The following is a 27,724-nucleotide window of genomic DNA, read 5'->3' as shown; positions in this document are numbered from 1 at the left end:
ACTAGCCTCTCATAACTACACATTAGAACAATGGTTGAGCTTTCTCTTTCTGTGGAGAAATGCTTAGCCTGTCATCGAGGGTTGGAAGGAAGAGCCCCATTTTTCTATCCTCAAGTTTGATTCTCCAGCTCCCACTTAGCCACATTCTTTTCATGTTCTCTTCTCAGCTCCAGGTCAGGCCCAACCAACATCCCTGTGTAATGGCAGCATTACTAGACTTAACATACACTCCAGTCCTTGTTTTACACAACCCAGCATACTAATGGTTTTGACTGGGACAAGGACACACTGCACTACAGAAACGTTATAGTCTTTGATCAAAAAGATTAGAACCGAGCCAATTTCAGACTAGGTTTGATTACTCAATATCCAACAGATTAACTCCTAAAAAAGTAATCTAAATGAGCAGAAAAACTGTCAGTGTAACATTTCTAGAGAAATGGCCATTTCCAAATTTCTGCATTGAAGGGTGATTTTCTCATCCGTAGAGATCTGTGCTCATCCAAAGGTGGTTTGAAATATTTGAAAACTTACTTTCTTCCATTTAAAGAGAGATCCAGCAAATTGAGGTCTCCTGATTGGAATGTCAGTCAGCAGTTTCAGAGCCTGTGGCTCTCATAGGCAACGCTGCACTTATTGCTCTGCTCTTTGCACCAAGGAGTACAATAGAGTTTCTTGTCAGCCCAATAGTCAACCCTGTGCTGTGGACTGGAGTCAAGAGTGGGCCATGTCTGTATCATCAGTGGAACAAGTATAATGCGAGAATTGATGATTACACACTTTTAGTTTATTATACTCGGAACATTTAAAATCTTCATTGCTCTGGATCCATTTCTGAAAATGATTGCCTGTATTGTAACAAGGTCGAAGGAACAAAATGAGAATACCAGATAACACACAATTCCCTTTGTAAATAACACTCGGAGGATCAATGTCTGGATCCTGCTTTCGGCTGCTAAACTGCACACTATTCAAGATTATTCAGGAATGCAGATAACCCCAGTCCCCTTTTGTCTAAATTTTGCTTGCTTAAATCCCTCACCCATGTCTCCCTCCAACAATAAAGATGAGGATTTCTTTACCACGAAGGTCGAGTCATTCAATTAGCACATATGCTATCCTCACAGCAATAGAAAGCTCTTAGGTTTCATTGAGAATGATTGTTGGTACTTACATATCTTGGAAATTGTTTGAAGGAATGAAACATATAAAAACGATGAAAATAGATGATCCCCGTGGCCAGTGTGTCATAATGTCTTGGAGATTTGGTTAAAGATAGGTTCAGTTTGCAATAATTTCTCTCGGCAGCTGTAAACAGGACTAAAATACAGGAGTTGGATAGGGGTGCAGCAAAGACGCATGAAACACCTGGAAAAGGGACACTTGCTGCTGTCACAGATACTATTACAATAGCAAAATACTATTCCATCATCAACACCAGGGCCATTTTCCCTGGACCCTGTCTGCCCGTCTCTCGTATTTCCAAAATTCCCCAATGAACCAGTTGATTGCTCAGTGTGCACTTTAGTCACGATTGAGAAGGTCCACGTTCGATCTCAAAGCAGATCAGTTTACAACTGAAATTCCATTACATTGAATTATCATTCAAAACTGTTAGGTAGGCCAAGACATGACTACCATAGGATGCAAAAGTTGTTTGGACAACTGTTGACAAAAAGAAAAAGAGCAAATTTCCACCTTAACCTCCAGATACTCCCAAGGTTTAGTAATGGAGAAGAGCATGAAACAATCTAAAGTAGAACTTCTAAATTGGAAGAGGGCTAGCTTCAAGGGGATGAAAGGGATCTAGCCAGAGTAAAATGGAACCAAGTTTGATAAGAAAAATTGTAACGAGTGTCTTTTCAAGGAATATATGTTTCGATGTTTCAGGTTAGGTACATTCCAACAAGAGGCATTGGGAGATAGGCCAAAGTTAGGCCACCTTGGATGATGAGAGATAGAGAATATAATGAAACAAAAAAGATGGTATATGATGCATATCAGGAAAATTCTTCAAGGACATCCAAGCATACAAAATATAAGTAGGCTACTTGGCCCTTCGAACTTGCTCAGTCATTCAATAAGATCATTGCTGATCTGTCTGTGTTTAGAGCTCCACATTCCCATCTACCCCCAATAGCCCACGATTCTCTTGCCTAACAAGAATCTATCTACCTCTGCACCTTAAAAATATGCATTGGCCATATATCCATCACCTTCTGAGGCAGTCACACAATCCTCAAAAAAAATAAGGGCTTTTAAAATTGTGCTATCTAGTTCTGGACTCACCCACAACAGGAAGCATCCTTTCCACATCCACCTTGTCAGGACCATTCAGGATCTTATATCGTTCAAATGTCACCCTTCACACTTCTAAATTGTAGTGGAAATAAATCCACTCTGTTCAACCTTGCCTGACAAGACAACTCGCTCATTCCAGGATATTCGTCTTGGAAACCTCCTCCAATGCATTTACATCCTTCCTTAATAATGAGACCAAAACTGCACACAGTATTTGAGATGTGGTCTCACCAATGCCCTGCATAACTGAAGCATAACATCATTATTTTTATGTTTAATTCCTCTTGTAATAAAGGATAGTATTCAGTTAGCCTACTTATTATGTGAATTACCTGCAGAAGTAACATTTTGTGACTTGTGCGCCAGAATCCCCCTGCATCTCAGAATTCTGTAGTTATTCGCCATTTAAGTAACGCTCTACTATTGCATGCTTCCTGCCAAAGTGAACAACTTCACATTATACTTCATCTGCCAGAGTTTTGCCCACTCACTCAACCATCTATATCCATCTGGAACCTCTTGTCCGCATCACAACATACTTTCCTACTTATCTTTACGTCGTCTGCAAATTTAGCTACCATGCCTTCACTCCCCATCATCTCAGTCAGTGATGTAAATTGTAAAATGCTGAGGCCCCAGCACAGAACCCTGTGGAGCTCCAATTGTCACTGCCTGCCAATCAAAGAACCGTTTATGCATATTCTGTTTTCTGCCAGCCAGTCGATCTAATATCCATATATCCTCCTCCACAACATAAGCTTTAATTTTCCACAATAACCTTTGATGTGGCACCTTATCAAACACCTTTTGGAAATCCAAGTACAGTACATCTACAGGGATAAATACAATCAGTTGAGAAGTGAAGAGGAAAGTAAGACTGGCAAAGAGAGAATATGAGAATAGAATGGCAGTTAACATAAAAGGGAACCCCAAAATCTTCTACCAGCATACAAAGAGTCAGCAGTAGTGAGAAGCAGGGATAGGTCCTATTAGATAGAGAGGGTAATATATGCTGAGGGACACAGTGCAAGGCATGAGTACTTGAATCTGTGTTTACTAAGGAAGAGGATGCCGAGAAAATATCAGGTAGCAGAGATGGTGGAGGTAATAAATAGGAAGGGGCAATGGGCACATTTATTAGCTGGATGGGTAAAGTTGGCTATGCTTTGAGTGGTATGTCACCTGGTCTAGATGGCTTGCATCTCGGGTTGCTAAAGGGTGGGAATGGAGATAGAGGAAGAGTTTGTCAAAATCTTCCATAGATATGGGGAGGTTTGGAAAGTGGCAAATGTGACATCTATGTTCAAGGAAGGGTGCAAGGGAATTCCCAGTAATTATACACCAGTTAGCTTAAAATCAGTGGTGGGTAAGGTTTCAGAAACAATAATCGGGTGGGGGGTGGGGGGGGTAGAAAAAAAAAAAAAAGAGTTGATAGACTCTTGGAAAGGTTAGAGTTTACACAGAGCAAGGAAGGATTTGCAAATGGCATATCATTTTTGACTAATCTAATTATTTTTTTTGATGAGGTTACAGAGGTCAGTAAAGAGAATGCAATGAATGTTGTCCCTACAGATTTAAAGAAAATGTTTGACAAAGTACCAAATAAAAGACTGGTTAACAAAATTGAGGCTGTTGTGATAGAAGGGTCAGTGTTAGCTTGGATAAAAATTGGCCCAAGAGCAGAAAACTGCAAGTTGCAGTGGTTGGTTTCAAACTGGAAGATGGTGGATAGTGGTGCCCCCCAACAGTCAAAAAGATCACTTTTTGGAGAGTATGATTTCAAAATGTCTTGATAAATTATTATAATACCAAACTTGGTGTGGCAAACAGTGGGGATGATATCAATTGACTACACGGGATGTAAACAGGTTAACAGAATGGAGAGCCAAGTGCATGATAAAATTTAATAAAGACATGTGTGGGATGATGCATTTGACAAAATGGATCGGTAGGAGGAACATAAATTTAATGGCACAGTTCAAACGAGTGTACAGGAATGGAAGGAGCTTGGGGTTTATATTGATAGATATTTGTAGGCAGGAGACACATTAAGATAATAATAATCTTTATTGGCACAAGTAGGCTCACATTAACACTGCAATGAAGTTACTGTGAAAAGCCCCTAGTCGCCACATTTTGGCGCCTGTTCCGGTACAGAGGGAGATTTCAGAATGTCCAATTCACCTAACAGCACGTCTTTCGGGACGTGGGAGGAAACCAGGGCACCCAGAGGAAACCCACGAAGACATGGGGGAGAACGTGCAGACTTCGTACAGACAGTGACCCAAGCCGGGAATTGAACCTGGGACCCCGGAGCTGTGAGGCAACAGTGCTAACCACTGCGCTACCGTGCCATCCGGTTGTAGGTATTGAGAGAAAGAGTTCCTTTTGCAAGTCAGTAACCCTTTGTCTAAATGAACAAAAATGCATGTTTAGGAACACTTGATTTTAAAATGTGTGATGACAGCAGAAAAATAATAGCTCACAACCAGGCTCTGTGGGTAGGAAGGATAAAAAGCACCTGCTTTAATCACAGCAAATCCCTTTATTAGACACAGAGCTCCCGACAATTCTACCGGGAAACTGTGGTTCCCTATTTGTAGATGGAATTGGATAAATGAGAAATGATGGTTCAATTTCCAAAGTGATAATCTCGGATGGACTTATTATACCCACGCTACTTTCTAATTCCTCAGTAGGAATATCAATCCTCAGATGGTGAAGTCAGGAGTAACAAATGCTCCGGTCAGACTAGTTACACAAGAAATAACAGCGATGGATGTGAACTATGGATTGGAAGCTGCAACATTTTCAAGAAATCCAACAGATAAATAATATCAAACTTTAAGGCAAGGTACATATTCAGTCAGCAAGGTACAAATTTTGGCAGAATGCATATTCTGGGTTGTCAAAAAAATGGCACACACTGAAACGTTAACTGTTTCTCTCCATTGGTGCTGCCAGACCCGCTGAGTGGCTCCAGCAGTTTGTGTTATCAAAGAGCTAAGTGATCTGGGTTTGAAACGAACTATAATTATTGGACCAGAACCATGTCTTTGCCAGGTGTGACACTCCTACTTGAAATTTACTCAATGTATTCCTTAACAGTAAAAGAGTATTCCATTGCTGGCTGGCAGGCTTTGACTGGTAGATCCTGACAATGGGAGAGGAGAACATCCAATTTCCCAGTGTTGGCATCCTTACCTCAATGAGCAGAAATTCTGAAAAGACACCAAAAGGATACAGCCCAAGACGTGTCCCAACATCAAATATAAACCTGGCACCCTCCCGACGGTAGCGTGCCTCTGTTGCTGGATCAAGACCCTCTAGCTGTGACGGGGTGTGCGCAAGATCCTTTTTATCCCAATACCAGCATGGCTTCCTGAGATCCACGTTTGCCAGTGCCGCCGTCGTCGGGGTGGAGTTCTCCTTGTTTTCCTTCATTTACCTGGAATCCGGTAAGCAAGATTTCACTTAATACATCAATTTGCTAAATTTATAATTACCGTTGCAAAAAGTATCAAATTTTGTAAAGCTATTGACCTTCCAAAAACATACTAGATTGAAGTGTTGGTTTAAAGCAAATAGGGGTCAATTTGAATATTGGGGGGGGGGGGGGGGGGGGGAATTGGTGTCGGCCAACACTGCAACATGGTCTCTCAGTGAATCAACAGCCAGTTTTTTTTCCACAAAGCCAGTTTTTATTTTCCAATAAATTGGGAATATTACCACAGCTTTTAATTTCAAACCAAATAAACACATTAGTAAAACTAGCAAATGCGTCTCCAAAGAGAATTCCATTATTGCTCCTTGAACTTCAGTGGTAGTCGTCCTGGGGCAGTGAAACACATGGTTGCTAATTTGCGACAAGCCCATCTCATACGTCCGGGTAGACAGATTTAATTCCCATGTGCAAATAACACCAACCTCACCACTTCTGGGTGGGTCACTGGTAGGCACCCAAGGAAAGAACAATAATCAACTTTACACTAACTCTACAGTACTGAGATTGTGGTCGACTGCAAAAACTTGCACATTCTAAATGAATTCCACAATGATAAGCACCGAGTTAATTACCTTTTGTCTACTATTAAAATGTTTGATTAACGCTAAGAGACATGATAATTTCTGCAAAAGTGTGTTGCATTAATTACCTTTCAATTCCACGGCTAGATATCAGATTAGGTGATTCAGGGCACACCGCCAAGCCTTGTTTTATATGCATGCTTTGAACAATAATTCAGCAACCATTTCAGCTCGGGAGAGACAGAGATATAAACTATGATTCGCTATGGATCACTGGAAAATATGTCTCCATTATAAACCTGTTAATTTCAAACAACATCCAAAAGAAAACAATATTCTCATTTAGGATGCAAACCACTTCAATTCACACCCAGAAAACGTATTTCACTTTGGCGATGTAGAGTTTTGGAAAGCCTATTTATTAAAATTTAAGTTTTCAGTCTTTCAAAATCATGGATCAATTTTCAGCACTGCTGAAGAAAAGGAGTTTCAAACAAATATAAATCCTACCACCCACCTCACTCAGTCTCTGAGCTAGCCTTAAAATGGGAAGCTGGTGATCTCACCATAAACAGGCTCGATGTGGACAGTGATCATGTACATCAGTCTTCAGCCAATACGATTCACTCCTCGTGATATCAAGAAACGGCTGAAGACACTAGATACTGCAAAGGCTATGGGCCCTGAAAATATCCCAGCACTAGCCAAGCTGCTGAAGTACAGTTAATGACACTGGCATCTAACTGACAATGTGGAAATAACTAATAATTTAATAATCTTTTATTGTCACAAGTAGGCTTACCGTAACATTGCAATGAAGTTAATGTGAAAAGCCCCTAGTCGCCACATTCCGGCGCCTGTTCGGGTACACCCAGGGAGAATTCAGAATGTCCAATTTACCTAACAAGCACGTCTTTCGGGACTTGTGGGAGGAAACCGGAGCACCCGGAGGAAACCAACGCAGACAGAGGGAGAATGTGCAGACTCCGCACAGACAGTGTCCCAAGCCAGGAATCGAACCTGGGACTCTGGCACTGTGGGTGTACCCAAGGGTCTGCAACAGTTCAAGAAGGCAACTGACCACCACCGTCTGAAGTGCAACTAGGGATGGACAATAAATGCTGCCCTTGCCAGCAACACCCATATCCCGTAAATGAATTTAAATAATGAAAGAATACGAGCACAAAATATAAAAAATGATAACAAAAGCTTCCATAATTATATAAAGGGGAATAGAGTAGCGAAATTGAATGTACGGCATGGTGACACAGTGGTTAGCACTGCTGCCTCATAGCTCCATTGACCCAGGTTCAATTCCAGCCCCAGCTCTCTGTGCCACGTTCTCCTAGTGTCTGCATGGGTTTCCTCCGGGTACTCCAGTTTCCTCCCACAGTCCAAAGATGTGCAGGATAGTGGATTGGCCATGCTAAATTACCCCTTGGTGTTAGGTGGACGTATCGGGATGGGGTGCGGGCTTGGGCCTAGGTATGGTACTCCTTCCAAGGGTCGGTGCAGACTCGATGGACCGAATGGCCTCCTTGGAGGATGAAACCAGGGAGTTGATAGTGGGGAACAGACATGGCGGAGACGTTAAATCAATATTTTGTCTGTTTTCATGGTGGCGGACACTAATACCATCCCAATAGGTACTGCAGAGGTAATAGAAAGGGAGGAACTTAGAACAACAATCATCCAAAGGGCAAAAATACCAAACAAACAATTGGAATTGAAGGCAGATGGGCCCCCAGGGCCTGATGGCCTACATCCTCAGGTTTTAAAGGAAGTGGCAGCGGAGTAGTGGATTAATTGGTTAAATATTCCAAAATTGCCTGGATGCAGGAAAGCTTCCAGTGGATTGGAAAAATGCTAATGTAATGCCCTTATTTAAAAAGGGAGGGAGGCAGAAAGTAAGGAACTATAGACCCGTTAGTTTAGCATCTGTCATTGGGAAATTGTTAGAATCCATTATAAAAGAAATAATAACAGGACATTGGGGAATCCATCAGTCAGCATGGTTTTATGACGGGTAAATTGTGTTTGACGAATTTGCCAAAGTCGGGATAAATGGGTCATTTTCTGGTCGTTCCTCAGGCCCCAACTATTTACAATCTATATTAATGATTTGGATGCAGGGATAGAAGGTGCTCTCGCCAAATTTGCAGATGACACTAAAATAGGTGGGGTAATAAGATGCTATGAGGAAATAAGAAATTTGCAAACGGATATGGACAGGTGAATGGGCCAAAATTTGGCAGACGGAGTTTAACATAGATAAGTGTGAGGTTATCCATTTTGGTCAGAAAAATGGAAAGGAAACATATAAATAGAAAGAAACTTTAGACTGATTCAGGGCAGAGGGACTGGGTGTCCTTATGCATGAATCACAGAAAACATGCATGCAGGTACAGCAGGTAGTAAAAAAGGCAAATAGAAGATTGGCAGTTATGGGTAAAGAAATAAGAGTATCAAAATACGGAAGTGTTGCTGCAACTGCATAAGGCATTGGTGAGACTCCACCTGGTGTACTGTGTACAGTTTTGGTCCCCTTACTTGAGGAGGGATGTAGTTGTATTGGAAGCATTTCAGAGGAGGTTCACTAGGTTGATTCCAGATATGAGAGGCTTGTTTTTCAAAGAGAGATTGAACAGGGTAAACCTATACTCTCCGGAGTTCAGAGAATGTGAAGAGATCTAATTGAGGTATATAAGATGACAAAAGGTATTGACAAAGTAGACACAAAGCAGATGTTTCCTATGAGAGGTCATAGTTTTTGAAGAAGAGTAGTAGTAGTTTTAAATGAGAATTACCACTGCCCTTAGCTACCAAGGTCCCAAAGCTCTGGAATTTCTTCCCTAAAGCCCATCTGCATTGATATAGCACTGCCAGCAAAGCATCTCAAGGCACTTTAAAAGAGTATTATCAGCCAAAATTGGACACTGAGCCATATAGAGAGATCTTCAGAGGCGATCAAAATCTTGGTCAACGTCTGAACCAAAGTTGCCGTCATACTATTTTGAAAAACACGACTAAGTTTTACAGAGTGACTAAGAAAAGAGAGATGAAAGGGTAAAACCTGAAATATTAACTTGGTTGCCCTGTCCACAGTTGCCAACAGATCTGCTGAGTATTGCCATAATTTCCTGCTTTTATTGATGAAAAAGAGAGATGGGAAGTCCACAGCTTAATAGCAGAAGGAACAGTTGTCAATGGCAGAGCAGCATAAATCAGGAATGCACAAGAGGCAAAAATTGGTCCCAAGGCGCTGGAACCTTGTAGTGCTGAAGGTGGTTAGGAAAATGGTGTGTATAGATGCACAATGTTGTTCTTTCACTTTCTATTATACATCTTACATGAATGTTTCAACATTCATTAATTCTTTCTAGGCTACTACTTCACTAAACATACTCAGTAGAACCACAGATTTGAAGAGTTCTTCCCTCTTTCTAGTACTGCCCTGTTTATGGTTCTTTTATTTAAAAAAAATAAATTTAGAGTACCGAATTATTTATTTTCCAATTAACAGGCAATTAGCGTGACCAATCCACCTAACCTGCACATCTTTGGGTTGTGGGGGTGAAACCCACACAAACATGGGGAGAATGTGCAAACTCCACACAGATAGTGACCCAGGGCCAGGATTCAAACCCGGCTCCTCAGCGCCACAGATACAGTGCTATCCACTATGCCACCCTCATGGTTCTTTTAGAATAATCTTTAATAGTGTCACAAGTAGGTTTACACTAATGCTGCAATGAAGTTACTGTGGAAATCCCCTCATCGCCACACTCGAGCACCTGTTCGGGTACACTGAGGGAGAATTAAGGATGTCCAAATTACCTAACAGTACGTCTTTTGGGACTTTGTGGGAGGAAACCAGAGCATGCATGCAGACTACGCAAGAACGGTGGCCCAAGGCACTCTGAAGCAACAGTGCTAACCACTCCTCTTCTTTAAACAGTGGTTAATTTCAGTCATCTTTCTTTGAGCCTTGCTATTACACCACTCAAGCATCACAATAGTATGATTATCGTAGTCAACCAGAATCAAAACGATTTTTGAAAACCGTGCAGGCAGTAAAACACACTGCACATTTAAATTACTCTTTTTCCATGATTGGGTAAGCCAATTTAAAATAGAAGTACAACCATTAACTTTTTATTTCATGTACTTCTTGGAAAATTGAGTGGCCATTAAGAGTTTGACACACCTAATGGCAGCTAACAATTTACTGCAGTACCGAGAAGTGCTGCATTGTTAGAGGGGTTTGTTTGATCCTGGCCCTGGGTCATTGTGCAAACTCCACAAGACAATGACCCAGTGTCATCATAGAATTTACAGTGCAGCAGGAGGTCATTCGGCCCATCGAGTCTGCACCGGCTCTTGGAAAGAGCACCCTACCCAAGATCAACACCTCCACCCTATCCCCATAACCCAGTAACCCCACCCAACACTAAGTGCAATTTTGGCCAATCCACCTAACCTGCACATCTTTGGACTGTGGGAGGAAACCGGAGCACCCGGAAGAAACCCACGCACATACGGGGAGGATGTGCAGACTCCGCACAGACAGGAATCCCAAGCCGGAATTGAACCTGGGACCCTGGAGCAGTGAAGCAATTGTGCTATCCACAATGCTACCAGTGTCTGCGTGGGTCTCACCCTCACAAACCCAAAAAGATATGCAAGATAGGTGGATTAGACACACTAAATTGCCCCTTGATTTGGGGAATAAATAATTGGATACTTTAAATTAAAAAAGAGGGGTCACCACTCAAAACCTGAGGCCTAGTTTATTCATTCCTGTACCATGGTGGAAGAGACGCCCTCCCAGCTAACGTTTAGCTCTCACAACATCATAATTTATCTCACTGACTTTAGTGTTCTGTATAAGTGGCTATGAAAAATAAGCTCTAAAATAATTGGCTGTAAAATAAATCCAAAACGTGCAGATCAGTTCTCAAAACATCTCGACAACAGAACTAAATATGGTCAAAAATTTCGTCAACTCAACTGATCAGAGCTTTACCAAGTGATCGGAATTCCTCAAAGACAACATATGCAGAAATGTATCTAACGTGAGGGGTGCATTGCCCCCAAACGTGCGTGGTTGTCCTTAGTAAGCTCCCGCAAAACAACAAAGACATGGAGCGTCCTCGGCCCTCTCTGTACTGGTAAACAGCTCAACACAAATTATCCAGGGGTCACCGAATGGACTCTGTAAATTACACTTCCTTTGTGGAGAGGTATAATGTTCCTCCCCACTTCACTCTACCTCAACCAGAAGACGCGAAGCTGAGAGATGAACCTCACTATTATCCCCCGCCTGCTCAAAAGGAGCAGACGGCCCAAAGCAGTTCAGAGGTGAACCAACGCACAGTATCCCGAGGCGCCAGCGACATGTGCCCGTCGCGCTCTCTTACCTGAGACAGTGCCGAGGCCCCAAGCCTCCACTGAACCAGGTTCGGCTACCTCTCCCCGACCGTCCAACCGAGTCCACTGCCCCCGCTTAGCAACCAGCTGACTCAGTCTCGACCCAGCGCGGGGGCAGGATCCGGGGTGACGAGGGTGAAGACGGATCGATCAACGAACCCCAAATCCCTCGCCGGCACTTTCACTCCGCCTCGCTAACTTCCCAAACGAGTCAGAGACAGGGCGCCGCCATTTTGAATGAACCACCCCCACGCAGACAATGGCCAACTGCGCCAGCGCGCGGCCCGACCGGACCTGCCTCCACCCCCTTCTGTGCCCGACGTCGTGTAATTGACATGGCATTCTCACCAATCAAAAGCCGCCATCGGATGGTCGGGCTGGCGTCATCCGCCTAATCGGCGGTAATCCTCCCGGAGGGGGACAGACTGAAGGGGCGGGGCTGCACGAGGAGGGGTCGGAAGGAGGAGGGGTCGGAAGGGGGAGGGCGGCGGCGCTCGGTTGACAGTTGAAATCGGAGGAAGGCTCGAGCCGGCCTGTGATTGACAGCAGGCCTCGCCAATGGGTGCCAGGCACGGGGGAAGGCGTGCTGCTCGGGCAGCTATCAAGTTAGGCTGAGAGGTCAGCAGCAAAGCTTGACTGACTGGGGTGTTTTTTTCCGCTCTCACTACCGAATCCATTTACCTTCATCCAAGAGCTGCGGTGTTCAGGTTGCTTAATTATTCTCTTCGGTGTTTAATTTTTTAAATGTTGCCATTAATTCTTTTCGGTATAAAGTGCGGTGGGCACCCGGCTCTCTGAGCTCCTATATAAGCATAAGGCGATAGAGCATGAGTGAGTGATGGGGGTAAGGCTGGGCCTTGCAGAGCTTCCTCTACCAGCCTTAACCCTTTATTTGGCCATTGCACACTCGATATGGTGTCAGGGATCATCTAAACCTTGCTCATCAAGCCAGACTTTGGATAAAGCGTGTGCAAAGTGAGACCAGGTTCAATCAAGGCTACAAACAGTGTTTGTTTCATTCTGCTGTTGAGCAATTGTTGAAAGTCACTTGCTGCTTTTAAGACTTGAGTAGAAGAAGTGAACTTTTTGGGGGTGAGGGAGCGGTTCAATTTTAAATATGAATGGGCAGTGCCATTCACTGCACTGTCTAATGCCAAGGACAGCAGGCAGTTGCTGTTCACCGAATTGTGAGGCATGGATGGTTTTGTGAGGATTCAGAAAGTTCCACTCCAGACCCTTGTGACCAGACAAAAATCTAGACTGACAGCCCAGAGCCATTACCAGACACTGTTGGGGATGTTGTCTTTCGGATGCATGGTAGCATTTCGGAAAAGAGCAGAGAAATTTTCCCAAGTGATCTGACAACATTAATGAAACCAAATAATCTAGCCTTTATCATATTGTCATTTGTGGGCGATTGTTCTGAATAAGTTAGCTGCTGCATTGCCTACATGACAATAGACCTCATTGAAAGCCCTCCATGCGAGGATGCTATCTACTCGGGGTCGTGAGTTTCTGCCAGAAGATCATAAGACCTAGGAGCAGGATTAGGCTGATTCTCGACCTGCACATGGGGCAGGACATCCTCAGAGGTAGTACGATCTGGAGTGCAGGATTTTCTTTCTATTTTTTCCTTCTCTGCTTCATTGTTACGAAAATGGGTCTCGAAGCTTGATGCACAAGTTGTTGCCATTCTGAGCGATTAGTGACAAGCTCCTCCCAGTTATTAAGGTCAACACTGCTGTACTTCAAGGAAAGCTCCAAAATGTCTTTGAAGAATTTTCTCTGTCCTCCCTGGACTGTTGCCAAGTCGAGAGAAAAGGACCTGGCGGAGCAGATGGTTTTCGGCCGTCCAGACTCTATGGCCATTCTGTCAAAGCTGATTTTGCAGGAGCATTGCCTGAATGATGACCTGGATTCAAGAAGGGCACTCGTGTGTTTTTTATGGTCCTCCTATTGAATCTGGAAGATGCGCCTGGAGGCAATGTTGATTGAATTTATCTAGCGCTCTTGTGTATACTGTTCAGGTCACGTTGCAATACAGGAATGATTCCTACATTACGACAGTGGCTACACTTCAAAAATAGTCTATTGGCTGTAAAGTGCTTTGGGATGTTTTGAAACCCTGAAAATGCAAGTGTTTTCTTAATGATTGGTCCTCCAAAAATTCTTCATACAACCTTTTTGAAGTAGACTAATGCAGCAGCCAATGATTTAATTAATCTGTTTTTAGTGATGTTGGTTGAAGGAGGAATGTTTGCTAGGCCAACAGAAGACAAACTTTGGTTTAGGGTAGTAACTATTTAAAGTTAGAGTATCTTATTTTTAATGGTCGTGATAACATTACAATCATGCTTTACATTGATTCTTTTTATGGTGTCTGGACAACATTTTAGGTTTAATAGAAATAAAAACATTATGCTTCTCTGAAACCCTTTTCATCCCTCTGAAAGGTTGGTGTGGGTATACTTATATACCAGGGCATTTTGTTTTCTTAGAACTGATAAGTATCTGCGATCTTGAAGTTTTATTGTGCAATGTTTTGCATTTGTAGGTAGGTTGCTTAGATGTCCAGAATGACCTGAAATACATAGGGAATCTACTTGAATGCAATATTTTTTTTCTTTTTTATATTACTCTTCCCCGGTTCTGCTGCTCGTGGCAAGTCAAAGAATGAACTGTTTTAGAATCATAGATGTTGATAGCACAGTAGGAGGCCATTTGGTCATTATGTCCATTGCTAAAACAATCCAAAATAAAACAATCCAAAATAAATTCCTTTTTTTCCTCCTGTGTCACATCAGCAATGCTTTTGTGACACCGAGGTCACTGTTGCTCAGAAATCCCTGAAGTAAATGCTTGATTAGGTTGTTACAAATCTAAGTGAGAATTCGGGAATGGTGTAATTTTTGTCAATGGTCACTGAGAGCCATTGGAGAGCTGGCCTGCATAGCAGGTAGAGTGGGGAAAACTGAAATCTTGTTTAGAATGAGCAAAAATGGAATGACCAAGTACAGGAGGTAGAAAAAGTAAATGTAAGAAACATTGTTTGAAAAGTTTTAACTTTCCTAAATTTACATATACACTTACAATTGCTCAATTTATTATTTAAACATCCATGGACTGCTTAAGTTGGCATGGTAGCACAGTGGTTAACAGTACTGCTTCACAACGCCAGGAACCCAGGTTTGATTCCCGGCTTGGGTCACGGTCTATCCGGATGCATGGGTTTCCTCCGGGTGCTCCGGTTTCCTCCCACAAGTCCCGGAAGGCAAGCTTGTTAAATGAAGTGGACATTCTGAATGTAGTGTGGCAACTAAGTGATTTTCACAGTAACCTCATTGGAGTGTTAACGTAAGCCTACTTGTGACACTAATAAATATTATTATTCTTGTGAAGGTAGTCAGCGTGTCAGTCATGCGACATAAAATTAGGAGATGTGGCGTGGTGTTAATGTCACTGGACTAGCAATCCAAAGGATTATTGCACTGGACTAGCAATCCCTAACCCTAATGCCCTAGGGACATGGGAATTTGAATTGAAATAATAAATCTGGTTGACTAATGTCCTTTCGAGAAGGAAATCTGCCATCCTTACTCAGTTTGATCTACATGTGACTCCAGACCCACAGCAGTGTGGTCGATTCTTAACTGGCCTAGAAATGGCCTAGCAAACCGCTCAGTTTAAGGACAATTAGTGCTGGTCAACAAATGCATTCTTTTGTCAGTGACTCCCACAGCACATGAAAGAATAAAGGGGGAAAAAAACTAGGTGTGTAGATTATCAGTTACACAGAATGGCCGAACTGCCATTTATATAGTGCATTTATTCTCTAAGGACATTCCAAAGCACTTGAAAGCCAATTAACTGCTTAATTTTAGGCTAAGGAGCGACAGATCTAAAACAGAAATGAGGAGGAATTACTTCACTCAAAGGGTCGTGAATCTGTGGCATTTTCTACCCCAGATTGTAGTAGACACTGGAACACTAAACAAATTTAACCAGGTGATAGATAGGTTTTAAATTAGTAGCAGGATGAAGGGTTATGGGGATTTGGGCAGGAAGGTAGCGATGATGCTGAGCTGAGATCAGCCATGATCGTATTGAATGGCAGAACAGGCTTGAGGTACTGACTTGCGTACTCCTGCTCCTTGTTCTTATGAAGCGTAGTTATTGATGTAATATAGGAAATGTAGCAGCCAAATTACACAAAACTAGGCCCACAAACATGACCAGATAATATGTTTTTAGGTGTGATAGTGTGCATTGTATTCAAGACTGAGTTTAAGTCAACAGATCAATGTACTGTGCGTAATGATTTATCACTGAAAATGTTCAGCAGTGACATGAAATGCACATCCTTGGAGGAGTGAGCTATCTCGTTTCCTCCATCATGTTTTCGAGGTGTATGTTTCAATGGTTGCCATCATTAATATATGCTAACCATAGAATTTCTTTATAATCAGATGATGACATTGATTATTCCATTTCAAATCTTTTGCATCAGTGGTTCAAGGGGAGACGGTGGTCTAGTCGTAATGTCACTCGACCAGTAATCCAGAGGCCCAGGCTGATGTTCCGAGGACACAGGTTCAAATTGCAGCACGGCAGCTGGTGCAATTTAAATTCAGTTAATAAAATCTGAAATTGAAGACCTGATTCCCTGATTGTTGTAAAAACCCATCTGATTCACTCATGTCCTTTTATGGAAGGAATCTGCCATCCTTACCTGGTCAGGCCTACATGTGACTCCAGACCCACAGCAATGCGGTTGACTCATAACTGCTCTCTACAATGGCCTAACTAGTCACTCAGTTTAAGGGCAGTTAGGGGTGGGAAACAAATTCTGGCCTTGCCAGTGACACCAGTATCCCATGGAAGAATTTAAAAAAAGACTGGGTCCTGGCAGCCTTGCCCACACTGTGTCCAGAAAATAGACTTACAATGTAAAAGACGTTAACAGAATATAAGTTAGTAAGGGGGAAACATGTTCTGAAATGATTGTAAGGCAAGAATCCAATTTCACTGTTCTGATGGCTATTATAAAATTACTCTAGACCTTATAGCTGATGATTTGAATAATTGTAATTGCTTCTGGATATCTGCTATTCTCGACATGTATACAGATGTATGTGATTTAGGTGCAAAAAATACTATTTTTAAAATGTTTGTGAGCACAAAGGGAATCCAGCCTGTGGCATTACAAAAGCTTTTTTCTGGATAGAGAATAACTGCACCTAATATATCCCCTGCAGCATGTTTATGCAATGAAATAGGCTTTTTAAAAATTTAATATCTTGCAGATTATAGTAAAGCCCTTTTGGATCTAGGTGTCAGCCATGCAATTTGTTTAATATAACTTTAATATTAATTACATTACCAGGCGTTTTGCCAACCGTGTTGGACATCTAGAAAAAACTGAGTCACAGTTGACTCCAGAACAGATAGAAACTTGTAATTTTGGTCTGCTCTTCTGGCATCATTGGTAGTTTTATTTTGGCATTGCAATAAGGTTGAGCTTTGGTTCCAATTGTGATGAATGTAGGAAATTATTACGTTATATTTTATGTTTTGTAGTAATGTTATTTAAAAACCCTTGATTCAAACATATATTGGCAGTAAGTTTGCTAAAGCGGGGGTGGCACGTGGTGCAGTGGTTAGCACTGGGACTGCGGCATTGAGGACCCGGGTTTGAATCCCGGCCCTGGGTCACTGTCCGTGTGGAGTTTGCACATTCTCCCCGTATCTACGTGGGTTTCACCCCCACAACCCAAAGATGTGCATGTTAGGTGGATTGACCATATTAAATTGCGCCTTAATTGGGGAAAAAAATAAAATAATTGGGTACTCTAATTTTTTTTTTTAAGCTGTGATTAAGAGGTTGTAAAGGTGAAATAATCATTGATTTTTAACAATTTACTTTTTACATATAGATGACTGATGCAATATCTGTTTACATGTAGATGGCTAATGGAATATTCTTAATATTTAGGAGTTTCCCTGTAGTATAGATAATTTTATGAGGGTTTGTGTTTAATCCTAGCTAAGCAGAGCACGTGACATTTTAGTGGGAGGGGACTGGATAATACCTGATGCTTGCGGTACAGATGATGTAATTAATGGGGAGGAGCCAGGTCAGTCTGTAGTTTTGCTGTAGAATTTTAGTCTGACAAGACAAAGATTTTCAGGTTGTTCCTGAAAGGGTCTCTCCAAATGTCTGCACAGAGAAACATGTAATTTTGATTTTTATAGTGGCATTAGAACTATATTGGGTTGATTAACTGGAATATACTGTGGCAGGTGTAAATAGTGAGTTCAGGTTTTTTTCCCCCTTTTGTTTAAGAACTGTTAATTGAAAAGCTATACCTTTGTTGATAATATGGTGAATTATATGTTTATATTAGTTTGTTTTACCATAAAAGATACCCATTCGTCAGTGTGGTACTCCTGTGGTTTAGTAGTCTTCCCTCACAGTCTCGCAAATTATTGGGATTCTCGCACAGTCCTAACATAATGTTGAATAATCATGATTGTGTTTTGTAACAATTGCAGTTGTCAAACCTGTACTGCAGGATTCCATTAGTGTTGAAAACTGGGAGGGAAGACCATAGACATCAATAATTAATGATTAGGTGATGGCTAAGCTTTGATTGTAAAACCGATGATAGTCGCAGGAAGAGAAGATCTTGCAAAAAAGTGAAGTAGTGAAAGAGGAACTTCTGTTCAATGTCGGGAGGATGCAGGACCCACCACACACCGCTGTAGTTTTCAAACATTATCATAGGATCACAGAATTGTTACAGTACAGAAGATTGCCATTCAGCCCATTGTGCCTGTACTGGCTGTCCAAGTGAAAAATTCACCTAGTGCTACTCCCCTGCCTTCTCATTCTTCCTTTTCAGAAAACAGTTTCATTTCTTTTTTAAAAAAAAATATTTTTAGTAAACATTTATCACTTTATATCCAAAGAATACAAAAAGTATAAAAATTACAAACAACAGTAAACCAAATAATTAAAACAATAACCTAGTTAACCCCCCCCCCCCCCAACAGTTAACAGTGACCAATTCCCTAAAGTACAATATGAACGGTTGCCAGCTACAGTAGAACCCTCCGATTGACCCCCTCACGGTATATTTGACCTCTTCGAGGTGCAAAAGCTCCATTAAGTCACCTAGTCACGGCAAGGCGCTAGGTGGGATCAGCAGTCTCTAACTCAGGATGAATCGCCTCCAAGAGCCAGCGAGGTGAATACCAGGACACCTGCCCCTGCACCCGTCCGCAATTCCGGCAGGTTCGATGCCTCGGATATAGCCACTAAAGGACAGGGCTCCAGCTCAATATTCAGGATTGCCATATTGAGCTTGGAAAAAATGAGACCCAGAAATCCACAAGCTTGGGACAGGACCAGAACATGTGCGTATGGTTCGCAGGCCCCCTCGAACAGCGCTTGCACCTATCCTCAACCCCATCAAAGAAACAACTCATTCTTGCTTGGTGAGGTGTGCCCTAAGCACTACCTTGAGCTGGATCGGAGTCCACCTCGTAAAGGATGACATAGCTTTCACTCTGCAGAGCGACTCATTCTACACCACCTCGTCCACCATGGGTCCAAGCTCCTCCGCCCATTTAGCATTCACCCACACCACTGAGACCAACTCTTCCCCAAAATCCGTCCATAGATGCCGGATGTACTGTCCTCTTCTGAACCTTAGCAGGAAAGAATCCTATCCAATAAGGTTGAAGGCAGCGCCACCAGAAATGTTGGAAATATTGGTTGAGCAGAATTTAGAACCTGGAGCTACCTAAACGTGTCTGAGCTCAAGAGCCCGACTTCTCTTTTAGCTCCTCCAGACTGGCAAACCGCCCCTCCAAAAATAAATCCCTCTCTCTCTCCAGGCCTGTTCATCCCCAAATGTGGCATCCAACTTCGCCAGTTTGAATAAGTGGTTCATGCAAATAGGGACCCACCTTGATGATGACCCCAGCGTTGCCGGAGTTGACTCCATATTTTTAAAGTGAACACAACCAACGGGTTTGAAGAATACTTTGTGCAAAGACGCCGTCGCCAGCACGCCCAAACTGTTCATGTGGAGTTTGCACATTCTCCCCGTGTCTGCATGGGTCTCACCCCCACAACCCAAAGATGTGCAGGGCAGGCCCGCAAATTGGACCCTCTGCATGACCCACCACCCCAACACCTCCTTGTTGGCAGCCCAGTAGTAATACATCAAATTTGGTAGCACAAGCCCCCCCCCCCCCCAAATGTCTATCCCTCTGTAGGAACTCCCTCCACATCCTTTTTTTTCCTGTTTGTTTTAACTTAGTACCCAATTCTTTTTTTCCAATTAAGGGACAATTTAGCGTGGCCAATTCACCTACCCTGCACATCTTTGGGTTGTGGGGGTGAGACCCACGCAAACACAGGGAGAATGTGCAAACTTTACATGAACAGTGGCCTGGGGCAGGGAGCGAATCCAAGTCCTCGGCGCGTGAGGCAGCAGTGCTAACCACTGCGCCACCGTGTCACCCAAAGAACTGCTTTCTCATGGGATTTTCAAACTGTTTTGATTCAGACAGAAGAGTCTCATTCAGATTTGACAACGTTAGCCACTCACCAGCCATTATAAGAATAGGAAGTGTGGAACAATGAATAGTATCATCAAACATGTTCCTTCTATTAACATTGTATCATGTACACCACCTGACCAACTTAATCCCCTGAGGGAACGTTTGAAAATTTTCTCTATAATGTCAAAAGTATATCAAGAAGATTGTAATCATCCTGTGGGTTTCCCCACCCGTATGAAACAAGATATACACGGAACAAAGAAAAGTACAGCATCGGAACAGGCCCTTCTACCCTCCAAGCCTATACCGATCATGATGCCCTACCTTAAAAAGAAAACCCACTGCCCTTACTCGGTCCATATCCCTCTATTTTGTCCTATTCATGAATCCTTCCAGATGCCTCGTAAATGTTGCTAATGTGCTTGCTTCCACCACATCCACTGGCAGCACGTTCCAGGCATTCACCACTTTGCGTGAAAAACTTACCCTGTACATCTCCCTTAAACTTTCCCCCTCACCTTGAGCCTTGCCCCCTTGTAATTGACACTTCCACCCTTGGGGGGGAACCTCTGACTATCCACCCTGTCTATGCCTCTCAATTTTGTAGACCTCTGTCAGGCCTCCCCTCAGCCTCCGTCTTTCCAGTGAAAACAATCCTAGTTTATTCAACCTCTCCTCCTAGCCAACACTCTCGAGACCAGGCAACATTGTGGTGAACCTTCTTTGCACTCTCTCGAAAGCTTCCACGTCCATCTGATATAAGTTGCTCAATCCCCTGAAGAAAAGAGCCTTGGATAGAAATACCAGAAGGCACTGAAATAAAAGCACAAACTCGGCAAGATGTTCATCTTATCAGATTGAACCTGGTCCGCCAAGGACAGTGGAAGGCTTTCCCACCTTTGTAGGTCAGCCTTGACCCTCCCCACCAGGTTGGTGTAATTCAATTTACGGAGCCACGACTAATCCAGAGCCACTTAGACCCACAAATACTGAAAGCTAGTCCGAGCCAGGCGGAAAGGCAACCCCCTCTCCCCCCCCACCTGGCTTCCCTCTCAGAAGAGTTGACCACAAAATACTCACTCTCCCTAAATTTAACTTGGATCCCGAGAAGGAGCCAAGGCTCTTCAACATACCCATTATGTTCCCCCATAACTGGCCTTGGGTCCCTCTTGTATAGTAAAAGGTCATCCACATACAAGGACACCCTTGTGTTCCACCCCACCTCAAATAATTCCTTTCCACTTAGTTGAGGCTTTCCGAGCAATCACCAGTAGCTCAATCACCAGTGGCTCAATTGTCAGCGCGAACAAGAGCTGAGACATAGGACAACCCTGTCTCGTTCCCCCTAACGACCCAAACTCATGGTACGCACGCTGGCCGAAGGAGCCATGTACAACAACCGCACCCATGTCAGAAACCCAACCCAAACTTCTCCAAGACTGCAAAGAGGTACCTCCACTCAACCCTGCCAAAAGCTTTCTCCTGCATCCAGCAGCACTATTATCTCCTGTTCTGGGGTGAGAACAACATTGAACAGTCGTCTCACGTTGGAAGACCCCTTTTGGCCCTTCACAAATCCAATCTGATTGTCTCTGTTTACCTCCGGGTGACGGGGCTCTAACCGTACCGCCAGGACTTTGGCCAAAAGCTTTGTGTTCACATTGAGCAATGGAATTGGGCAATAAGACCCTCACTCAGTGGGATCCTTATCCTTTTTCAGGAGAAGGGAGATGGATGCCTGCCCCAATGTCTCAGAGAGAGAACCCCACTCCAGGGAATCATTTTACGACGTCATAAATAACGGAACCAACTGATCAGCAAACATCTTATAAAATTCTACTGGGAACCCATCTGGCCCTGGCGCCTTCCCAGTCTATGTTTTCTTGGGCTGTTCAGAGCTCTTCCAATTCCTCCGGCACCTACAGTTCTTCCCACAATTCCTCCCCCACCTTGGGAAACTCTAGACCCTCCTAAAAACTGCCGTTCCCCGCTCGTCCTCTGGTGGCTATGATCTATAAAGCTTCTCATAACTCTTTCCCTTTTTAAACCCCCCCCCTCCGGCCCTGCACATTCCAGGTGACTCACCTTGTCGGGGGTCTCTCAAAGCCCGCTACCACCCCACTCACTCTTTCATCAGCCCTTTCCACCGTGAAAAATTATCCCCCACTCCCCATACCCAGGCTTTCAGACTACCTGCTGCCTTCGCTAACCCCAACCCCTTACCAAACAAATGAACAAATAACTCGACCCATTGGGCCTTACCAAAACTGGCCTAATGATTTGCAGCCACCACCACCACTCTTTCCACCCCCCCCCCTCCACTCACACTAACTAGCCACTCCTGCTTGCCAATGAGATGGCCCCACCCAGGATCTCCCTCCAAAAATCCAACCAGAAACAACAGCCTAATGGTTCCTTGCACACCCTACCCACCCAAGTACCCAAGCCCTGGCGTCCTAACTATCCTCTTCCCCTCCTTTTCCAACCCTAAAATCCAAGAAAAAATAATAAGAAACATTGACACGTTGTAGTAAAACATCATCATCAAACTGCCCCCCCACCCCATCTCTCTCAAATTCCCCATCAGCTCTCCTCAGACCGGTCCCAATCCCATCTCTCTGATGCAGGCCTCTATCAAATAAATGATTCTTCGAGTCCATCGATCCTCGCAGTCACGCCGGGTACAGCTACCTGAACCGCAGTCCTTTGCTGTAGGTACTGCTTAACTGCCTTCGCCTTATTGAAGACCGCATGCCTCTTCGCCAGTTCTATCCCAATGTCCTGGTAGATCCGCACTGAGTCCCCATCCCAATCAATGTTACGGTTCTGCTTTGCCCACTCCAGGACTCACTCCTTCCACTGGAGACTATGAAAGGGATAATCACCTCCCGCGGTGGCTCATTCGGCCGTAGCTTCTCCAGGAGTGCCCGATGGGCTCTCTCCAACTCCGGAGGGGTGAACACCTCATCCCCTCCCACCAGCCGAGAGAACATCTTCGAGAAGTACGCGGTTGGTCTCGAATCCTCCACTCCCATCGGCCTTGAGGTTCAATTGCTGCAACATGTTCTACAAATCTTCCACTTTTGCCCTTGTTATTCTCTGCCACGAGCAGCAACTGAAATGAAATGAAATGAAATGAAAATCGCTTATTGTCACAAGTAGGCTTCAAAGGAAGTTACTGTGAAAAGCCCCTAGTCGCCACATTCCGGCGCCTGTTCGGGGAGGCTGTAACTTCACTTCCATCAAGGCAAACCGCCCCTCATGCTGCGACAAGGCCTCCACGACCTTCAACATCTCGCCTTGCTCTTACACAGCCTTTGAGGTCTTACCCAGCTGCTCTCCGATCGGCCCAATGCCTCCTTAACAGTGGCTTTAAAGGATTCCTTCATCTTACCTTGTCGCTCAAATTGCTGGTCGACCTGGTTTCCAAATTCTTCCAGCTCCTGCGCCATCACCACAGCTAGTGTGCCCACTGCAATGGACGTGGCTGCCTCCACAATCTTCTGCCCTTCAGATTCCTTCGTCAGCCTGCCAAACTTTTTTTTTCCCAGCAGCCTTTGTTGTCAAACCTTTCGCCATAACTCTGTGGAGTAATTGTTCCCTCGATCAGCCAACTAGGTTTGGACACGTAAATCCCCTGAAAAACGGGCAAAAAGGATCAAAAAACGAAGAGCCTGGCAGGGGCCACCTTTCGTGCGACTTGCTCTCACATGATGCCACCGGACGTCCAGTAGTCTAATTTATTTTCCTCGTGTAGATTTTGCTGCTTTAAATCCAGTTGCTTTAAATCTGCGCCTTCTTGTTCTCAATCCTTTCACCTGTGGGAACAGTCTTTCCCTATCCATTCTGTTTGGATCCATCATGATTTGGATACCTCTATCAAATCTCCAAGAAAAACAGTCCTAACTTCTCCAACCTTTCTTCAACTCCTTATCCAGTCACTGAAGGTAAGCACGTTCTCCAGGCAGTAAAGAAGGCAAACTGTATGTTGGCCTTCGTAGTGAGAGGATTCGACTACAGGAGCAGAGATGTCTTGCTGAAATTATACAGGGCCTTGGTGAGGCCATACCTGGAATATTGTGTGCAGTTTTGGCCTCCTTATCTGAGGAAGGTTGTTCTTGCTCTAGAGGGAGTGCAGCAAAGGTATACCAGACTGATTCCTGATATGGTGGGACTGACTTATAAGAAGAGATTGAATCTGTTGGGATTATATTCATTGGAGTTCAGAAGAAGGAGGGGATCTCCTAGAAAAGTATAAAATTCTGACCGGACTAGACAGGGTAGATGCAGGAAGGATATTCCCGACGATGGGTGTGTCCAGAACCAGGGGTCGCAGTCTGAGGATACGAGGACCATTCAGGACAGAGATGAGGCGAAACGTCTTCACCCAGAAAGCGGTCAACCTGTGGGATTCGTTACCACAGGATGAAGTTGAGGCCAAAACATTGTATGTTTTCAAGAAGCAGTTAGATATAGCACTTGGATCGAAGAAGATCAAAGCAGATGAGGTTAAAGTGGGATTAGGCTATTGAGTTGGATGGTCAGCCATGATCATAATGAATGGTGGAGTAGGCTCAAAGGGACGAATGGCCTCCTCCTATTTTCTATCCCTGGAACCATTCCCGTGAATCTTTTCTGCACTCTCGCTAATACCGTCCTAAAATAAGGCACTCCGAACTGGACAGAGTACTCCAGCTGAGGCCAAACTATAGAACAAAGAAAAGTACAGGACAGGAACAGGCTCTTCGACCCTCCAAGCCTGCGCCGACCATGCTGCCCATCTAATCTAAAACCTTCTGCACTCCAGGAGTCCATAACCCTCTATTCCCAATCTATTCATGTATTTGTCAAGACGTCCCTTAAACATCACTTTCGTACCTGCTTCCACCACCACCTCCGGCAGCGAGCTCCAGGCACCCACTACCCTCTGCGAATAAAAGACTTCCCTCGCACATCTCCTCTAAACTTTGTCCCTTGTACCTTAAACCTATGTCCTCTAATGATTGACTCCTCCACCCTGGGGAAAAAGCTTCTGACGATCCACTCTGTCCATACCCCTCATAATTTTGTAGACTTCTATCAGGTCGTTCTAGTGAGAACAAACCGAGTTTCTCCAACCTTTCCTTGTAGCTAATGCCCACCATACCAGGCGTCAAGACACCCCTTAAACATCACTATCGGACAAAATTATGACACTGAGCTACATAAGGAGCTATTGGACAAGATGACAAAAAGGGTGGGTTTTAAGGGGGTGTTTACCAGGAGTGAGATAGAGAGGCAAAGAGGTTAGTAAGGGGGGAATTTCAAGTCTTCGGGTCTTTTCAGCTGAGCACATGGTTGCCAGTAGAAAGGTTGAAAATTGGGATGCATAAGATGCCATTATTGTAAGTGCTGGAGGACCTGAGGTTAAAGATGGGAAGCCAGCCAGGTATGCATTGGAATGGTTGAGTCTAGAGGTAACAAAGGCATGGATGAGGATTTCCATGTTGATGAGCTGAGCCGAGGGCAGAGTTGGGTAAGTACAGCACGGTGACACATTGGTTAGCTCTGCTGCCTCACAACGCCAAGGACGTGGGTTCAATTCTGGCTTCGGGTGACTGTGGAGTTTGCACTTTCTCCCTGTGTCTGTGTGAATTTCCTCCAGGTGCTCCAGTTTACTCCCACAGTCCAAAGATCTGCAGGTTAGGTGGATTGGTCACGATAAATTGTCCCTTGGGGTGGGGTTGTAGGAATCGTGCGGGGAATTGGGCCTAGGCATGGTGGTCTTTTGAAAGGTTGGTGCAGACTCAATGGGCCAAATGGCCTCCATCTGCACTGTAGAGATTCTATGATTCTCTGTTACAGGAAACAAACTGCCTTGGTGATGGTGTGACTATGTGGTGGGAGCTCATCTCGGTCAGATATAACACCAAGGTTGTGAACTGATTGGTTCAGCTACAGACAGTTGTCAGGGAGAGGAATGAAGTTGGTGGCTAGGGAATGGAGTTTGTGACATCGGCTGAAACCAATGGATTTGGTGGTCTCAATAATTAGTAATTTAAATATTGTTTTCCTGCTTTACAATTGCTGAACTGAAGGCTCTTTGTGTGCGTGCGTGTGAATTGGAGTGTGGTCAAGTGCTTTGGTGATACACTCAATATGTGTGAGATTCCTGTGTTAAAGCTAGGATCACGTATACTGATACAGGCAGGAGAGTATTCCCTCACTCACCACAATCTGAAGCTTCTTGTCTGCTTTTGCAAGATTCTCAAAACGTGAGAAAATATTTGATTTCACAGAGAATTGGGGATATAATTGTTCCAGATGTGAGAAGACTGGTGGCTCAAGAGGTACTTTGGATCATTTGACTGAACAAGAATCTGAGATGAGCTTGTCTTGGAAGATTTATGCAGGGCACAGCAGCGGAGGCTGAATGAACGCTGTTCTGGTGGAAAAGTCTATAACACCCAGAGGTGCAAGAGGGCAAGAAGACCAGAAAAGTAATATAAACTCCCTTTCTGTAAAACAAAGAAGAAAAAAATAAAGTAGATTAATCATAATGGGAAGGTTCTGTTCTGTACAATCAATAGCCTTGAAACTTTGTAATCTAAAAGGCTCCAAAACATAACTGTCTCCAGACATAAATGCTTGCTTAACATTTTGGGCAGCACGGTAGCACAAGTGGCTTCACAGCGCCAGGGTTCCAGGCTCGATTCCCCGCTGGGTCACTGTCTGTGCACGTTCTCCCCATGCCTGCGTGGGTTTCCGCCGGGTGCTCCGGTTTCCTCCCACAGTCCAAAGACATGCAGGTTAGGTGGATTGCCATGATAAAATGCTCTTAGTGACCAAAAAAAAAGGTTGGGAGGGGTTATTGGGTTGTGGGGATGGGGTGGAAGTGAGGGCTTAAATGGGTTGGTGCAGACTCGATGGGCCGGGTGGCCTCCTTCTGCACTGTATGTTCTAAGTCTAAGTCATTTTTTTAATGAAGGTAGTGTTCCTTTAAAGGGAGTGTGTATGTGCTACAGTAAAACTTTAGATCCAAGATGCCTCAACCATTCATTGTTTCCATACTTTTTTTTTCCTTGGTGTGTTTGTACACACGTGTACAGGAAAACCTTCAAGAAAAATACAGGGAAAATGCATAGTGTTCAGGAAAAGTCTGGTCACGATCTGGGAGCACTGAAAAGGAGGTAAGCCAGGGCCTAGTGTTAAGATCGGTTAAAGGAGTAAAATTCCCGAGATGTTTTGGGCAGGATATTCAGTCATTAGTTTCTGTTATTCCCAAAGGAATATTCTATTTTGTCACTCTCCTTTTAATACAAATTTGTTCTTTTGAAAAATAACTTTATGCCCTGAAATTTATACCCATATGTCTAATGATTAGGAATCTGTAACTAGGCTTCCAGTTGCAATTTGT

General features: G+C 43.8%; 2 protein-coding genes across 5 annotated transcripts in view; one reads left to right on the top strand and one right to left on the bottom strand.

The window, feature by feature from the left end:
- Positions 1–12,202, bottom strand: part of ccnk (cyclin K) — a 38,220-nt gene extending 26,018 nt beyond the window's left edge. Inside the window, exons 1-3 of one of the 3 annotated variants that reach the window (XM_072493029.1) lie at positions 12,106–12,202; positions 5,546–5,749; positions 1,175–1,256 (exon numbers count right to left, since the gene is read on the bottom strand). In XM_072493029.1, the coding sequence (XP_072349130.1) occupies positions 1,175–1,256; positions 5,546–5,745 (282 nt within the window). In that variant the 5' untranslated portion in view covers positions 5,746–5,749; positions 12,106–12,202. Of the gene's footprint in view, positions 1–1,174; positions 1,257–5,545; positions 5,750–11,747; positions 12,040–12,105 lie in introns of those variants that run through there. The other 2 variants (XM_072493039.1, XM_072493019.1) reach the window with 2 other exon arrangements.
- A 135-nt stretch (positions 12,203–12,337) lies between these two features.
- The window catches only part of setd3 (SET domain containing 3, actin histidine methyltransferase), a 184,453-nt gene continuing 169,066 nt past the window's right edge, over positions 12,338–27,724 (top strand). Inside the window, exons 1-2 of one of the 2 annotated variants that reach the window (XM_072493000.1) lie at positions 12,345–12,464; positions 27,417–27,497. In XM_072493000.1, coding sequence (XP_072349101.1) covers positions 27,445–27,497 — 53 coding nt within the window. In that variant the 5' untranslated portion in view covers positions 12,345–12,464; positions 27,417–27,444. Of the gene's footprint in view, positions 12,465–27,416; positions 27,498–27,724 lie in introns of both variants that reach the window. The other variant, XM_072493008.1, reaches the window with a different exon arrangement.

This window comes from Scyliorhinus torazame, chromosome 2 (genome assembly GCF_047496885.1).
Source record: "Scyliorhinus torazame isolate Kashiwa2021f chromosome 2, sScyTor2.1, whole genome shotgun sequence".
In the NCBI taxonomy this organism is placed as follows: domain Eukaryota; kingdom Metazoa; phylum Chordata; class Chondrichthyes; order Carcharhiniformes; family Scyliorhinidae; genus Scyliorhinus; species Scyliorhinus torazame.
The sequence above is the reverse complement of the archived record's forward strand: the minus strand, read 5'-3'. Positions and strand labels throughout refer to the sequence as shown.